A 16,906-nucleotide genomic window follows, 5' to 3' on the forward strand; every position below is an offset into this window, starting at 1 on the left:
TCCCTTCTAAATGTAAAATAGCCAGAAATGGGGTAAAGTTTTTAGGTTTCCAGGTAGAACAGGGAAGAATTCAACAGGTAAAGGACAAGGTAGAGAAAGTTGCAGGTTGGCCTCCTCCCCGTAGAAAAAAGGAAGTACAACAATTTTTGGGTCTAGTGGGATATTATAGACAATTCATGCCTCACTTTGCAGAAATTGCAGCACCTCTTACTGACCTCACTAAAAAGAAGATGACCAGGAAGATTGCATGGGTTAGTTGGGAACAAAAGGCTTTTGATCAATTGAAGGAAGTGTTAAGTATGTTACCTAGTCGGTATGCCCCTGGTTTTAATATACCTTTCTTGGTACAAACAGATGCCTCGGACAGAGGAGTAGGAGCAGTGTTGGCCCAAATGAGAGAAGTGGTGGAGTATCCGGTAATGTACATTAGTAAAACGCTGACAATTAGAGAACAGAAATATCAAAACATAGAGAAGGAAGCTTTGGCAGTGAAGTGAGCAGTGCGAACTTTGAAATATTATTGGTTGGGGACTCCTTTTACCTTGAAAACTGACCATGCCTCTTTACAATAGTTGAACAGGATGAAAGAAACTAGTCCTAGGTTAACGAGATAATATTTTATTTTACAATCTTTTGCATTTAAGGTACAATATAAGAAAGGGAATACCAATGCTAACGCTGATTATTTCAACAGGCTACATGGGAAGACTTAGATAAAGAGAGGATGGCACAGTGTAATAACAGAGAAGTAGAGAAAGTAACGGGAGACATGACAGGACTAGTGGTGGGAGAAAAAGGGGAGGAATCAGGAAAAGAAAGGAGGACGGTAGAGGTGTTTTTAATGACAAGGAAAGGGAGAAGACAGGAGGGACAAGGAAAGTGGTGGTGTGGGAAGAAAAACAAAAAGAAGGGGAAGAAGCAAGAATGTTTAAAATACCGGAGAAAAGAGATGCAAAAGACGAGGCTCTCAAAAAGATAGAGAGAGGAAAGAAAGAGGGAGGACTTAAGACACCTCTAGAAGAGTTAGGTCTGGAGGAATGGTGGTTTATCCTATAGGACGAGGTCTCTGGAGGAAGGTGGTCTGGCCAGGACCTATCCTACCAAATCAGAAGCCACCAGAGGGAGACTGGTCTCGTCACTCATGCTGCGGGACGATCTGTGCGGTGAGGAGTGGTTCCTTGCGAAACCTGACAGACCAAGAGAGATTCGGGCAATCTCCCTGCTGAGGAAGGAATATTCTTGTGACAGTTTACCACATTTCTGGACTGAGATACCAATAGACTTTGGTCATGTCTACTGGTAACTACAGAAGTTGTTGTTGATAACCTTGTTAGTTCTGTTAATAAAAATCTTGTTATAAAAGAAATGAATTCTATGTCTTTTCCCGCCAAAATGAGGGAACTGTCATACTCTACTGATGAACTCTGTCACAATATATATGTGTGAAAGTGAGATGTGTTTCCAGCTTTCAAACTTGCATACAATCAAACATCAGTTTGTATTCTCCACTGCATGCAATTTCTGGAGAACAGAGGGAGATGCACAACCTCAAAGAAGAAATCTTGGACTTTACACAAAGGGAAATGGACAACAAAGAAGGAAATAGGATGAGATGTTCAGGAAAAGTGCCAAAAGGTTTGTGTTGGAAGGCTCAGCAAATTGTGGACAGTGTACAAAGCCGGATAAGAAGTTTGTTGTTTGGATGTCAAGGAAAGTTCTGATAGGATCAGAGAGCAACCTGGAGCTTAAGGAAAACTGAATGTGTGTCTGGAATACCACAAAGAGTGTGCAAAAAATGGGGGAAATTTGAATGTTCCCTATGAAGCTCCTGATCAGCAGTCTTCTTATGGATGTGCCATGAGCCTTAATGCATTTTTGAGCAAAAAATAATATAAGACCATGTCATATTTTCAGGCAAACATGGTACATGAGCATGGTACATGGTACATTTATATAGGTGAAGCTTATGACTCAAAAGTTCAAAGCAAACAAGTTCTCTTTAGAAAGAGGCTACTTTCTTATAACTCATTCAGTCACTTAAAAACAAACTCCATTGCAACACAAATTCTTCTTAGAACAATTCTATCAAAGTATAAGCGAAAACATTTGCAAATAAGTCACATCGCATTCGTTATTTCTCACCCAATAATTTCCCTACAGAGATGCCTCCTGTGTTTGTAAAAAGCAGGCGGCCGTGTGTTTTGGAGCTATCCTTCTAAACAAGACAGAAACCTCGGTGTCTTAAAAAAATCATTGTTGGGATCTGCAAGATGAGGGGAAGTAGGGGTCTTGCAGATGAAGCCTCAGTGCAGGAATTTGTAGATGAAGCCTCCCCCTTGACCAGGAAGGGGGAAAAGAGGCAGCTGTTCAGAGGGAATCTCTCGATCTCTCGCTTCCTCCTCTTTTATTGTTTTCCTACTACCTTTGCTCTAGTTAATCAATACTATTTTAAACAGAGGCATTGAATTTCCTGAATACACAGCCAGAATCAACAGACAGGCTGGTAAACAGACAGCTAATAGTAAACAGACACAGATAACATCCAAATACACAGACAAGTTAGAAAAGTTCCTGAATACACGAACACTTTAACTACATTATCCAGAGATAGGTAAACAGCAGGTTAATGAATCATGTTACTGGAAGCTAGTGACTTGCAGTTTTAGCATGAGGCCTGCCATTGCCATAGATATATACATTTGCTACTGCCACAGACATATACATTTTAACAGCATAACAGCATAAATTTCCCCCACAAATCATGGTGCCAAACTTTGGCTTTCCTGTGGACACAGGGTGTGAATATTATGAAGAATTAATAAAGACAAAGGGACTTATTGGTATTGAGCTTCATTCATTCATTGGTTTTATCCTCTGTGTATAGTAATGATGTGAGGTGAGATAATTTACATCACATAAAGACCTGCATTCCAAAGAAAAAGAGGGATGTCTCATTTCTGCTGTGATGGACAAGGATTACCTCCAGTTTTTGAGAATTTTAGGACCCACACATTGCTACCTTGAATGTTTCAAATGCTCTTTGGTGTTCAGGTGGGGCCTGAGGACAATAACGTAGCACTTGGGGATGAAGATGCAGCCCAGGAGGCCAGCGCTGGAGGCCAAGATGGAGAAGACCTGCACGGCCACCATGAACTTGCCCCTGGTGCTCAGGTAGGTGGGCACAAAAGACGCCCAAACGCTGCAGAAGACCAGCATGCTGAAGGTGATCAGCTTGGCCTCGTTGAAGGCCCCGGGCAACTTCCTGGCCAGGAAGGCCACCGTGAAGCAGACGGCAGCCAGGAAGCCCAGGTAGCCGAGGGCGGAGTAGAACATGGCCACAGACCCCTCGTTGCATTGCAGGGTGATCTCCCCAGGCTGGGAGTGCAGGTCAGCGTCCGGGAATGGAGGAGAGGTCCCCAACCAGATGGAGCAGATGACCATTTGACCACCAGAGCAAGAAAGGATGACAGCGTTGGCCAGACTCTTCCCCAGCCACCTCCTGGCCCTGTTCCGGGGCTTGGTGGCCAGGAAGGCCAGCACCACCGTGATGGTTTTGGCCAACACCGAAGAGACGGCAATGGAGAAGATGATGCTGAAGGCCGTTTGTCGGAGGAGGCAGGTGGCTTTCCTTGGCTGGCCGATGAAGAGAAAGGAGGAGAAGAAGGAAAGGAGGAGGGAGATGAGGAGGATGTAGGAGAGGTCCCGGTTGTTGGCTTTGACCAGTGGAGTTTCTTGGTTTTTGATGAAGATTCCTAACACAGAAGCTGTGATGATGGAGAAAAGCAGGGCAAAAGAAACCAGGATGATCCCCAAATATTCCTCGTAAAAGAGGAAGTTTATATCTTTGGAGATACACTGATCGTGGTCCTTATTTGGATGCTGATCTTCTTTGCATTTGGTGCATTCATCCGCATCTGGAAGAAAGAAGGAGGAAGAACAACTTCAGAGAGAAGGGGCTGGGGTGCCTTTTATTCAACCACACATCCTACCTCTTTGGCTTCCAAGATTTTTGGAGCAGTAACCAAGACACCTGTGCCCAGGCTTGTTCCAAATAACTTTATGATGTATAGTCTTAAAAGAGATCATGTCTGGCCCAAGACGGTAGAGCAGAAAGCCTCATGACTCATTTCAAGTGGAACCAAGATACAGTGGTGCCTCGCTTGACGAGGAGAATCCGTTCGAGCAAAATTGCTGTTAAGCGATATTCTCGAAATGCATTGAAAACCTGTTCAGTGTGTTCCAGTGGGCTGAGTAACTCACCGTCCAGTGAAGATCCTCCATAGGGCGGCTGTTTTCTGCTCCCTGTCTTGCGAAAAAGCATTCCTAAACACAGTGGGGAGACATTTTGTACACCTGCCATTTTTAAACCCGACAATCAGCTGGTTTGATCATCGTAATGTGAAGAATCGATTCCCAAAGCAGGGAACTGATCATCGCAAAGCGAAAAAAAACCATTTAAACATTGTTTTGCGATCGCAAAATCAATTGCGTGAAGCGATTGCTTTTGTGATCATCGTGAAGCGGATTCGTCATCAAGCGGGGTAAGCGTTAAGCGGGGCACCACTGTACTAACAATCTGTTTAGTTTTAAATTCTTCCTTACTTTCCAAGGATGATACTGGATTCTTTCTCTTGAGCTAAGGGTTCACTGTGGCTCTTGGCTGCACACCCAGACGCTCAAAATCGATCAAGTGAAGGGTAGGTGAGGAAACACCGCCAATGGAAGGGACGGAACAGTGACTGGGACTGGGAAGATTGAAACTCTAACCTCCTTAAACAGTAAGGTTGATCTTGATTCAGCCAAGACCACATTCTGCCTGCCAGCATCACCTATGGGGCCGCGACCATCTTGGGGTTAGACTGCACCTCACAGTCAGCTCATTATTGAAAAGATAATTCCTTGACTGCTGAGAGCATCTGATTGGTTTTGGCCAACAGCAACAGCATGTGATTCTTCTCCTCCCCCATCGTTTGGTGTTTGTGACTTCCCTAGATTGTTGCACAACCTTATCCATGATGGATCCTTTGCCCCTTCGGAAGCTTGTTTGTCTCTTTCCCCAGATTTGGCCCAGATCCCCTCAGTATCACCTACCTTCATGGCTAGAGATCGTTCCTTCGGCGCAGAATGAACAACCATAGCAGCAAAAAGACTTCCCTTCTTCGATCACCCTGGAATATCCCGGATGACAGCTCTCTCTACACCTGGAACCAGGGAGGGACTGCTCCCCCCCCCCAAAAAAGACAAGATCGATCAAGGAAAGAACAGGCCATGCTGTCTGTCGTCAGAGGAGGGGAAAGGATCCAATGGGAAGGCCAGTCTACAGCCTGGCTTTACACGCCTTGCCGTTCGTGTTCGATCAGCCAGAACCCTCTTTCAGGACTGAATGGAAGTGGAGAGTGTAGTGAAGTGCCCTGCCCTCTCCTGCCCATCACCGCAGAACATTGACACAGCAGCCAATGAGTGAACGGAAGGCGGAGCCAGGAGGAGGGAGCAGGATAAATAGACTGGTGGATGGAGTCTGGGAGAGAGAGAGAGAGAGAGAGAGAGACTCTGTGTGTGGCTTCAAAGTGGACGAAGAGTGAGTTAGAGATCTGTAATAGTGTGGATTGTAGCAGAGGGTTAAAAGAGTTTTCAAGTAATATCCTAGCTGATTCAAATATACTCCATGGATGTTTATTGATTATCAACTTCCCTGGTTAAATAAAAGATGTGTGTTTTGATAACACACGAGTCTCAATACTTAAGAGATATTAAAGCATTACTATCTGGTGGAAGCAAAGAAGAAAGAACCTCGTGAAGGCCAGAGGGATAGGGGCTTCAGAGGAGATCACGACAGTGACTAACGTCAACTGCAGAGGAGAAGAGGTAAGCTCTGCCTATGGAATAAACTGTTCCTAAAAAGAAATCGGATTTTTCAGGGGCTTCCAAAGGAACTTCATCAGTGGAGTGGGGAAGCATTCTATGGACTATGGAGAAAAAACTCAATTAAATCAGAGCAGACATTTTTACTCGTTAGGACATTGAATGCTTTGTCACGAAAAGCTCCTTGTGTACAATTTTGGATGATAAGGATGATGACAGGCTGCAGCTACAGAGATTATTTCAACTACCAATTCCGGGATCGTATGAGGTCTTCCGGGATGTTATCAGGTCTCCTGCCTTGGACAGGGGTTGGACTAGAAGACCTCCAAGGTCCCTTCAAACCCAACAAGGATTCTAGGATTCTAGGAATACAAGAGGCTGCCAGGAATCATGGGATCCTTCTAGTGATCTCACCATGTGGATGGAAACCAGTAGTGTCAACCCATGGATTTTTCTCTAAGAGAAAATTTCAGCTTGTACCTAATCTTTCCTTATTATTCAGATATATATTTTCACTGATGCATACTATGTGAGGTCTCGTGGAGTCTTAAGTTTGAACCTGCAAACCGCCCAGAACAATTAATTAAAAGGAATAAATTAAAATAAGCATGGATGATGTCACCAGATCGACCCACCTGGCTAAACAAGGGGAGCCATTCTGGGGTGTCTGGGTCGAGGGTGAATTTTATGGCTCCTGATGCCTGGCCTTCCACCTTCCCAAACTTTACAGCATCAAAAGACTTGTTCTTGGGAAAGACCATCCAGTTCACTACATCGAAGTGGGCTCCCAGTTCCCCCTTCTCGTCCAGAAACACCCCATCCATGGAAGTGTTGTAGAAGTGAGCGTTTCCCAAGAAAGGGTGAAGCTGGAAAGACAAAGAGAGAAAAGAATGGCATTTGGAAAAGATGAAACCGAACGGGGTGCCTCACTCTTTCTATCCATGGGAGGCCCAATGATGACCCTGTCTTTATTTCCATGAGATTTCAATCATTGCAATGTTGTCCTTTATTCCAGGCAGGTTCGAGTCATAGCCGGCTATTTTCATCTCTCCTTTACACACTTCTGGGTTGTATATTCTAACTGCTGAAAATTCAGCTGCATCTGGAAAAACTCAGAGACGGAAATACTGGCTGTTATGGTGATCCAAAGGATCTGAGATGGGAAAACCATACCTGCCACGGCTGCAATCTTGAATGTCCCAGATTCTCACCACCCAACCGGGCCATCCGCCTGAGTCCAGAGGAAGACAGTGCAGCCTTCAGGGCCCTTGCCACTGCTAGGGCCAGGTTGTAAATAGTGTAGCCATCGAGCGACAGAGTTTCCTCAACCCATTCTCTGGGCAGGGCCCCCAGCCTCTCTGCTTCTTGGCACCTCAACCGCTCTTTCACGGACAACGGATGCTTGGAATGGGAGCAGGTAAATGAACTCAGAAAAAATTCCCATGTAGCAGATAAAAAGGGGTCAAAATCTTCATGACTTGCCCTTTTCTCTCTATGGATGAGGAAGGAGAAAAAGCCATAGATCTGCGGAGAAGTCAGAACATCGTAAGACAAGTTCATCCTCATCCTGAAGTCCCAGACGGCAGTCGTGATCCAGACTTTCCCCCCGGAGGACTTTGTCATGCCTTTAGTGTAATGTAGCAAAATTGGTATGGTAGCGTGGAAAAAGCGAATCTCCCCACAGTAAATGAGTATTCTGGCCTTGTTCCAATTAATCAATTGGTCTGAAGGTATTTCTATGGCTTGTTTCTGGACCGGAGTCCGAAGTGAGAAAGCTGTGCATATGGCATTGCTAAGAAGCAAGGCGGTCATCGTCCATATGAACCGTTCCCCATCATTAGAGTCTGGTGTGATGAGGCCGACCCAGTTCCATCTGAAATGCAGCAGCAACTGGATGATCCCGAGATACTGGTGTGTATCTTTGGGGACCATCCGGTAGATGAATGGGAACCGGGTTCTATCGTGAAGAAGGTGGGACCTGAAGCTGTAACTGACCTGAAGCAAGAAAAGGGAGAGAAGAGTCTTCTGGCCCCAGAGGAATTCCAAATGTCAACCCATCTATCTCTATCATTTTTGGTTCAATCCGTACTGCCCCTTCTTCCATCCTCTTGTTTATTTATACCTTTTTAATATGATTGATTTATATACCACCCACCCGACCTGCGACCAAGCTGAGTGGTTCACAATACAAAAATAATGCCCATTAAATACAAGTCGATTATACCGACTTCAGACATTATAAAATGCACTCTAACATACCTCAGTATAAAATACATTCTATTAAAAACTGAAACATCTAGAATTGCCATTCTGAATAGCATTACTAGTTGTTCGTTTAGAAAAGGAGCTTTTGCCTCAAAATGGGGAACAGGAATCTTGACTGAGACTGAATTTGTTGTTGTTTAGCCATTTAGTAATGTCCGACTCTTTGTGAACCCCATGGACCAGAGCGCGCCAGGCCTTCCTGTCTTCCACTGCCTCCCAGAGTTGGGTCAAATTTATGTTGGTCTCTTCGGTGACACTGTCCAGCCATCTCGTCCTCTGTCGTCCCCTTCTCCTCTTGCCTTCACGCTTTCCCAGTATCAGGGTCTTTTCCAGGGAGTCTTCTCTGCTCAGGAGGTGACCAAAGTAATGGAGCCTCAGCTTCAGGATCTGTCCTTCCAGGGAGCACTCAGGGTTGATTTCCTTTAGAATTGATAGGTTTGTTCTCCTTGCAGTCCAGGGGATTCTCAAGAGCCTCCTCCAGCACCACAATTCAAAGGCATCAATTCTTCGGTGGTCTGCTTTCTTTATGGTCCAGCTCTCACTTCCATACATCACAACAGGAAAAACCATAGCTTTGACTATTTGGACTTTTGTCGGCAAGGTGATGTCTCTGCTTTTGAAGATGCTGTCAAGGTATGTCATTGCTTTCTTCCCAAGAAGCAGGTGTCTTTTGATTTTGTCGCTGCTGTCTCCATCTGCAGTGATTATGGAGCCCAAGAAAATAAAATCTGTCACCACTTCATATCTTCCACTCCTATTTGCCAGGAGGTGATGAGCTTCAGACCATTTTTGTGCTCTCCTCTTTCACCCTCATTAAGAGATTCTTTAATTCCTCCTCACTTTCTGCCATCAGAGGGGTATCATCTGCATATTGGAGGTTGTTGATATTTCTTCCGGCAATCTTAATTCTGGTTTGGGATTCCTCCAGTCCAGCTTTTCACATGATGTATTGTGCATATAATTTAAATAAGCTGGGGGACAATATACAGCCTTGTCGTACTCCTTTCCTTGTCTGAGACTGAACTTAGTGGCTGTGAAAACCCATCTCTCCTGCCGTCCCTCCTGGAGGGTCTGTGTTTCATTTCTCTGCTGTTCCCCAAAGGCAGTTATATTTTCAGCTGAGGTCTTGAGAAGTAGATGAGGATCTGTCATATATCACAATCATGAGGTGCAATACGGAGGCTGAACTCAGGGAGTCGGTCCTGCCCCGGGTTTCATGAACCTTGAAACGTCAAGTACTGGCCATTATTATTATTATAATTATTATTATTTGCAGCTACGCAAACTAAGGAGGGTCAACCCTGAACACTTTAGGGGTTCTGCCCCAAGTATACCTTACCACCCCCCAAAGACCACCTCACAAGGTCGTCAGACTCTTCAAACGAACGACTATGGCAAAATATTAAACTCAAGTACTGGTTGTGATTGGTTTTACATTTTCTTCTAAATTTTTTCTCACCCTGCCATTGATTTATTTCATTCCAATTCTCAAGATTTCCCATTGTTTCTTTTCTTAGATTCCACCTCCTGCTTCACATTTCCCACCAACAGAGGACTAAACTACAGAGCAGGGGATTCCCGAAGTACCTGCGGGATTTTGTAGAGGCCTGACAGGGTGGAAATCTCTTTGGAAATCTGCGATTCCTGCCCTTCCAGGAGGGCCAGGAGATCCTCCCTTTGCCCACAGGAATAGTTGGGGATGTTGGCTTTCCCAGTGGAGAGGAGGTCCGCCATCACTGCGTACGTCGTCCCCACATCGAAATAGTTGTCGTAGATGTTGTATCCGAGGGTGAAGTTGGGCAAGAGGCTGGGATTCTGGTTCATGTCCCGGACGGCAAAAAGGAAGGAGAGGGTGTGCCAGTAGTTCGTGGGCCCATTCCTGCAAAACACTCACCAGGTTGCCTTGTCATCATTCCAGGGGCCATTAAAAACAACTTGTACCACTTCTTGAACTTTATAGACATTTCCTCTTTTTGGAGGGAAGGACTGTGGAGAGGTGCCTTAAATTGATTTGCTGGCTACCTCAGGGCTTCAGACGGAATTTGGTCTGGGTGGAAGTGATTTGTGTCTCATCCCCTCATCCTGAGCCGGTACAGACTGCTGATATGGGGCAGGCGGATCTGGCCCAGCCACGTTTGGTATCCACAGACACGTAGGGGGTGGACCACATCTTGGATGAGTCCCACACCATGGTGGGTTACCATCAGGACCTGGAGGGGCTTAGGCCTCAATCTGCGAATTATGGGCTCTGGCTAGTCCCACGGACCAAGGTGATTAATTCCAGAATGTGAGCCATTTCTCATCTGGCCGAAATTATGGAATTCCCTTCTGCTATAGTTTTGCATAGAACTTATGTGTCCGACTCTAGGCAGCGGTGCTCATCTCCTTTTCCAACCCATAGAGCTAGCATTTGTCCACAGACAATCCTCCGTGGTGAAGTGGCCAGCATGACTAAACATGGAATGCCGTTTACCTTCCCACCAAGGTGGTACCTATTTATCTACTCGCATTTTTGCATTTTGCATGCTTTCAAACCGCTAGGTTGGCAGGAGCTGGGACAAGGGACGGGGGCTCAGTCCATCGTGTGGATTCGATCTTACACCTGCAGTTCTTCTGACCTTGGAGCAGAGGCTTCCGTGGTTAACCTGCAGTGCCACCATGTCCCTCATCATCTGCAACTAGAGTTGGGCAAATTCAAACAAGACTTAAAATCTATTTACTCAATCTGGAACCATAGGGGTTGACCATGGATATAGGCAATTATGGTGATAGAATTACTGTACTTCAGTTACTATATTGGCATTATAGCTATTTTGATTGTTTGTTTTCTGTGTGTTTACTATTATTGCAATTATGTTATAGTTGCATTTTAATTATTTTTAACTATTGGAATGCCCTCTGGTATAGAGCACATTATTATTATTATTATTATTATTATTATTATTATTATTATTATTATTATTATTATTATTATTATTATTATTATTATTATTATTATTATTATTATTGTTGTTGTTGTTGTTGTTGTTGTTGTTGTTGTTGTTGTTGTTACTATTATTACTATTAATATTATTATTGTTATTATTGTTGCTAATATTACTATTACTATTACTATTACTATTACTATTACTATTACTATTACTATTACTATTACTTTTACTATTATCCAGCTTTTGACGTCTGGTGTGGAGCAACGGTGTGTGAGAAATATGCCCGCACCCATGTTCAGCTGGCAAATTTGTAAATGAAGTCAGATACTCCAGGACATTCAGCTTTGGCTCTGAGAGGTAAGAAACCGGATGATATGGCAGACATTAAAGAGAGGAGGGAACGCCCAACCTTTCAAAACCGTAACTTCCCTGGGATGTGTCCTTAGGTTCTTTCAAGTTTGCTGTTTTAAAAATAGCTAAATAGACAAAATCATGTCTGCCTTTTTAGTTTCCGCTCTTGTCTCAGCTGCAAAGAAATTGAAAATACATTCAAGTCTGACTCAGGCAGGTCAGAAATCCCGATTTATCTGAATCTGTTGCACAGACTACATGTCCTGGATTATTTGCACAGGTCGAATGTCCTGGATTATTTGAGTTTCTTTACAAATTCGTCAGCTGAACATGATGGGCGCAGGCATATTTCTTATGCCGTTGGCCCACACTGGAAGTCAAAAGCTGGCTCTCACCCCTCCAGGTCCCGACTGCAAATCTCCACTGTGTGGGACATCCCCCATGTCTCTTTGGACGTGCCTGGGGGGTGTGAATCCACCTGCCCTTCAAAGCTGGTCTGTTCTTGCTCAGAAGAAGGTCTGTGCAGAAGAACCAGCTCTGCCATCCAGAAAAGCCATCCGTTTGGGAACTTTATTTTATTTTATTTATTTAAAATATTTTTACCCCTGCCTTTCTCCCGAAAAGGACCCAAGGCAGCTTACATCATAAAAAGACAGATATTAAAGCTGACAACAGTGAGCATACAAGTACTAAAAAGATGTTTTTAAAATCTTTTGGTCTAAAACAAAATGAATGGCAAAACATATGCAAAGGTATAGGGTATAAAAACCCATTTCAAGAACCCCACTCAGGCAGCCAGGAAAAGCTTGCCAGAAGAGAAAGGTCTTTGCCCGCTTGCGGAAGGATAGCCAAGATGGGGCCCCCAGTGGCATGGAGTTCCAGAGTCTCCTGTGAGGGTGGCAGAACAGAGCGAAGGGCCTCTCTTGATGACCAGGGTGATTCATGGAGATGCCAGTTTATGGATCCTTCCTACCTTCTTAAAATCCTTCAAATTCCAAACTTTCCACTTCCCGACTCAAAATGGGAGAAGACCAGCTTAACCAGAGGAGAGGCAGGGTTGGGGAAGCCAGGCGGGAGGTACATAAGAGAAAAGACCCAGCCTGAGAGAAAAGGCAACTCGTTCAGCAGATCAGAGCTTGGAGAAGACGGGCGTCTGTCTTTCTCACCAAAGGAGGGGGGCAAAATGGGGATTAAAGCAGGTGTGGGAGGATTTAATGAACACAGAGAACCAGAAAGAAAGTTCTGAGCTGGGCCATGCCTTTTTGGTTCCCGCAAAAGTCACACAGAGGTGCGTGAGGTCTTGCAGAACACTTCCTCAGGCAAAGATGGTCTAAAATTTCAGGGCACGGGAGGTGAGTGCGGTCACAGCCAGAGCCAGAGGTCTCTGGCGGGTATTTCTCTGTCTGTCCTCTCCAGGCCTCCGGAAACCTCACCTGGAACCCCTCAACCCCGGGTCTGTCCTTCGCCTGGAAGGAGGAACCCTGTCCCTTCGCTTGGCTTGGGCAAGGGATACAGAAAAGCAAGGATCAGTTTTCTGGTTGTTGTGGGTTTTTTGGGCTCTTTGGCCGTGTTCTGAAGGTTGTTCTTCCTGATGTTTCGCCAGTCTCTGTGGCCGGCATCTTCAGAGGACAGCAACCCCAGAAGATGCTGGCCACAGAGACAGGCGAAACATCAGGAAGAACAACCTTCAGAACACGGCCAAAGAGCCCAAAAAACCCACAACAACCATTAGATCCCGGCCGTGAAAGCCTTCGTGAATAGATCAGTTTTCTGTTTACATCGAAAAACTTAAACGACCGTCTTGCTGCCCCGAAAAATACTTTGAATTATGAACAAAATTATGCGTAGTCGGGGGTGGGGAGGGAGGAAGCTGATCTTCCATGTGCATCCTATCATCACTTTTAAAAAACTGATTTCAAACATGCTAAACTCAGTTCAAAAATATAACCACATTCACAATCAATCTCACCCAATAACTCTTGAGACAGGAAGCACTGAGAAGTTGACAGGCTGAAAAATGACAGGTGTTGCTGATATCACTCCGCCAATGTGGAAGTCCCCTGGCTTGTAAAAATTCATGGGTTGCTTGGGGTCCCTTGCCAAGCTCAGAGGGCATTTTTCCTTCTCCCTCCCAGACGCTGCCCGGGGCAGCAGGAGCAGCAGCAGCAACAGAAGCAGCAAGAGGCTCCTCCGTGGGCTGCCCGTGGCCATGGCTCCCCTCCTGAAAGTCTGCGCTGGCCAAGGTGGCTGGATGGAAGGTGTCAGCAGCCGCCCTCGTGCAGGACCAGCGCTGAACTGCTCAGAAGATTGGACCATTGAGGGCAACCTGGGGCTGAGTTCAACCACTCCCTTCTAGACCGCCCTCCGACTCAGTGGCCAAAGAGGAGGAATGTTTTTGTAGACCTGACGTTACCTTGTTTTGCTCCTGCTGGTTGACTCATCCCTGGACCCAAAGGAGAACTTCAGAGAGAAAAAAAGTTTCCTTGAACTTTGGGAAGTAGGAGGAAAACAAAGCAAATGACCATTATTTCGATAGTGACATGGTGGAGGCTCAGCTAGGCGCCATCCTGACGAGCCCCATGGCCAGAGGTGGAGAAAAACATGTTTGTGAGAACTCAGTTGTGGGTCTCTGTCTTTTGCTGTGTCTCAGCCCGGAGGCTAGAATCCCCTGGAGACAGACCAGCAAAAGCCAGATGTGTCTGCCTGGTAGTTTCCGAAGTTTCCCTGCCACTGAGTCCCACCACTGAGAAGGAAGGAAGGAAGAAGGTTGCGCACCTTTTGTGCTGGAAAGGAGAGGACGGGACACACCCTCTTTGTGGAGTTGGTGTAGCAATTTGTTCCTATTTTATCTGCTACAACCTCACGACTCCTTACCCTTGTAGGTGGATGATGTATGGGCCATTTTCTCTTCTAGGAGTTTCCCAAGAGTGATAGCATTGAATTTCTGGTCCTTCATCAAAATATTCATCACATAATTCTATAGGACACAAACAGGAGATGGCAAAAATAAACATGAACTTCCTGGGCATCAGTGTACTAAAATGGATGGGAATGGGCAAATTCAATTTAGATGATTATCATATCTACTATTGTGGGCAAGAATCCCGTAGAGGGAATGGAGTAGCCCTCATAGTCAATAAAACAGTGGGAAAAGCTGTAATGGGATATAATCTCAAAAATGATAGAATGATTTTAATGCGAATCCAAGGCAGACCTTTCAACATCACAATAATTCAAGTTTATGCACCTACCATCAATGCTGCGGAGACTGAAATTGACCAATTCTATGAAGACTTACAACACCTTCTAGAACTGATACCAAAGACAGATCTTCTCATTATAGGGGTTTGTAATGCTAAAGTAGGGAGTTAAGAGATAAAAGGAACAACAGTGAAGTTTAGCCTTGATTGTGGCTCTGATCATCAGCTTCTTATAGCAAAATTCAAGCTTAAACTGAAGAAAGTAGGAAAAACCACTGGGCTAGTGCAGAAGGCTGGACTGGAGGAATCCCAAGACGGAATTAAGATTGCCAGAAGAAATATCAACAACCTCTGAAATGCAGATGATACCACTCTGATGGCAGAAAGTGAGGAGGAATTAAAGAACCTTGTAATGAGGGTGAAAGAGGAGAGTGCAAAAAACGGTCTGAAGCTCAACATCAAAAAAACTAAGATCATGGCCACTGGTCCCATCACCTCTTGGGAAATAGAAGGGGAAGATATGGAGGCAGTGACAGATTTTATTTTCCTGGGCTCCATGATCACTGTAGATGGAGACAGCAGCCACGAAATTAAAAGACACCTGCTTCTTGGGAGGAAAGTGATGGCAAATCTTGACAGCATCTTAAAAAGCAGAGACATGTTATACTCGTTATACTTATATAAAGCGCTGTTATACTCGTTTCCAGCAGGATGATAGGGCAGGGCTCTTGCCAGTCACGGAATTAGCGTACAGCGGGGTCTCTACTTAAGAACTTAATGCGTATTGGAAGGTGGTTCTCAAGTTGAAAAGTTCTTATGTTGAATCTGCATTTCCCATAGGAATGCATTGAAAATCATTTAATCTGTATCTGCTCTTTTCCGTCCATAGAAACTACAGTGGAACCTCTACTTAAGAACTTAATCCGTTTTGGAATGGTGTTCTTAAGTTGAAACGTTCTTAATTTGAAGCAAAATTTCCCATAGGAATGGACTGAAAACCAATTAATCCGTTCTGGCTGTTTTTTTGTTATGTAGAGGTGCGTTCGTACATTGAAGCATTAGTTCCCATAGGAACTAATGCAAAGCTGGTTAATATGTACTCTATCACTAGGGGGAGATTTTTTTTTTTAACCTAAGATGACCTAAGGTTAAAAAAAGAGCAGGAAAGGTTTTTTTTCCTGTTCTTATCTTGGATTTCTGTTCTCAAGTAGAAGCAAAATTTAGCAAATGGAGCTGTTCTTAAGTTGGATTGTTCTTAAGTAGGGACGTTCTTAAGTAGAGACCCCACTGTACAATAACAGAGTGCATACTTCTACATGTCTCACTATTTTCTTTGCGACTTATGGGCATCACCCATGATTTTCCCCCTCGGTGCTGTCCCCCTCCAGGGTTCCTGCAGCAGAACAAATGAGTCATGAGTTGCAGGCAATTCAGGCAGTCCTAAAGGAACAGCTGGACCGGGCTAAGGAGGCCTACAAAAGAGCAGCGGACAGCCACCGCCAAGAAGGTCCGCCTTGGAAGGTAGGGGATTGGGTGTGGCTCTCTACCAGGTTCTTGAGCTCCTTAAGATCATCCAAGAATTTGGATGCCGGTTGATTATTTCCCAACTAATCAACATGGTAGCTTTTGGGCACTGTTGGTCTTGTCCTACCCTCCACATCCCCTCCATACAAATTCCCTGCCTCCACCCTGCTTTCTGGTTAATGCAGAGGAAGAATATGAGGTCAAACAGATCTTTGACTCCCGTCGGGGTCAGGTCCAGTACTCCAGTACTGCAGAGGAAGAACGCTCCTGGGAAAACGCCTGCCATGGCCACGTTCCTCAGCTGGTTCGCCTATTCTATGCCCAGCACCGATCCAAGCCTGCACCCATGAAGGCACCTAGAAAATGGTCCAGGGAACATGATAAGGAGACCTCAGGGGAGGAGGACATCTCAGAGCTGGCTGGCCCCTCCACCTCGACGGGGCCATTGCCTGGGCCAGATCTGTCCAGCCTGAGGGCACGCCTACCTCGTGGGTATTGCCCTCGCTGCCTCAGCTTCACCAGGACCTCCAGTCAGAGGCGCATGGCTTCCCACTTCGTCCTGCTGGTTTGGGACCTGCCCTACCAGGGGATGGAGAGGCCTTGCCAGCCCCTCAGCAGGCTCTCACGGTGCCCACTCAGAGGGGTATGGCACCAATGGGTCCGCCTGCACTGGACCTGGGTTCTGACTCAGAAACTGACCCTCCTGTGCCACCCCAGGGGAAGCGGAAGGAGAAACAGAGACTGCAGCAAGGGGCGACGAGGCAGAGGTGACTT

At 45.4% G+C, this 16,906-nt stretch overlaps 1 protein-coding gene and 1 long non-coding RNA gene across 2 annotated transcripts in view; one reads left to right on the top strand and one right to left on the bottom strand.

Moving 5' to 3' along the window:
• Positions 1-16,906, top strand: part of LOC144587337 (uncharacterized) — a 194,143-nt gene that overhangs the window by 68,628 nt on the left and 108,609 nt on the right. The gene's annotated exons all lie outside the window — the stretch shown is intronic.
• LOC144586927 (vomeronasal type-2 receptor 26-like) lies at positions 2,950-11,844 on the bottom strand. Its single transcript, XM_078386096.1, has 6 exons — positions 11,804-11,844; positions 9,715-10,006; positions 7,726-7,857; positions 6,498-6,728; positions 5,092-5,275; positions 2,950-3,914 (listed from the first exon to the last, which is right to left on the bottom strand). Exons 1-6 carry the CDS (start codon positions 11,842-11,844, stop codon positions 3,016-3,018), a joined length of 1,779 nt encoding a protein of 592 aa, XP_078242222.1. The 3' UTR covers positions 2,950-3,015.

This window comes from Pogona vitticeps, chromosome 2, assembly GCF_051106095.1.
Source record: "Pogona vitticeps strain Pit_001003342236 chromosome 2, PviZW2.1, whole genome shotgun sequence".
NCBI lineage: Eukaryota > Metazoa > Chordata > Lepidosauria > Squamata > Agamidae > Pogona > Pogona vitticeps.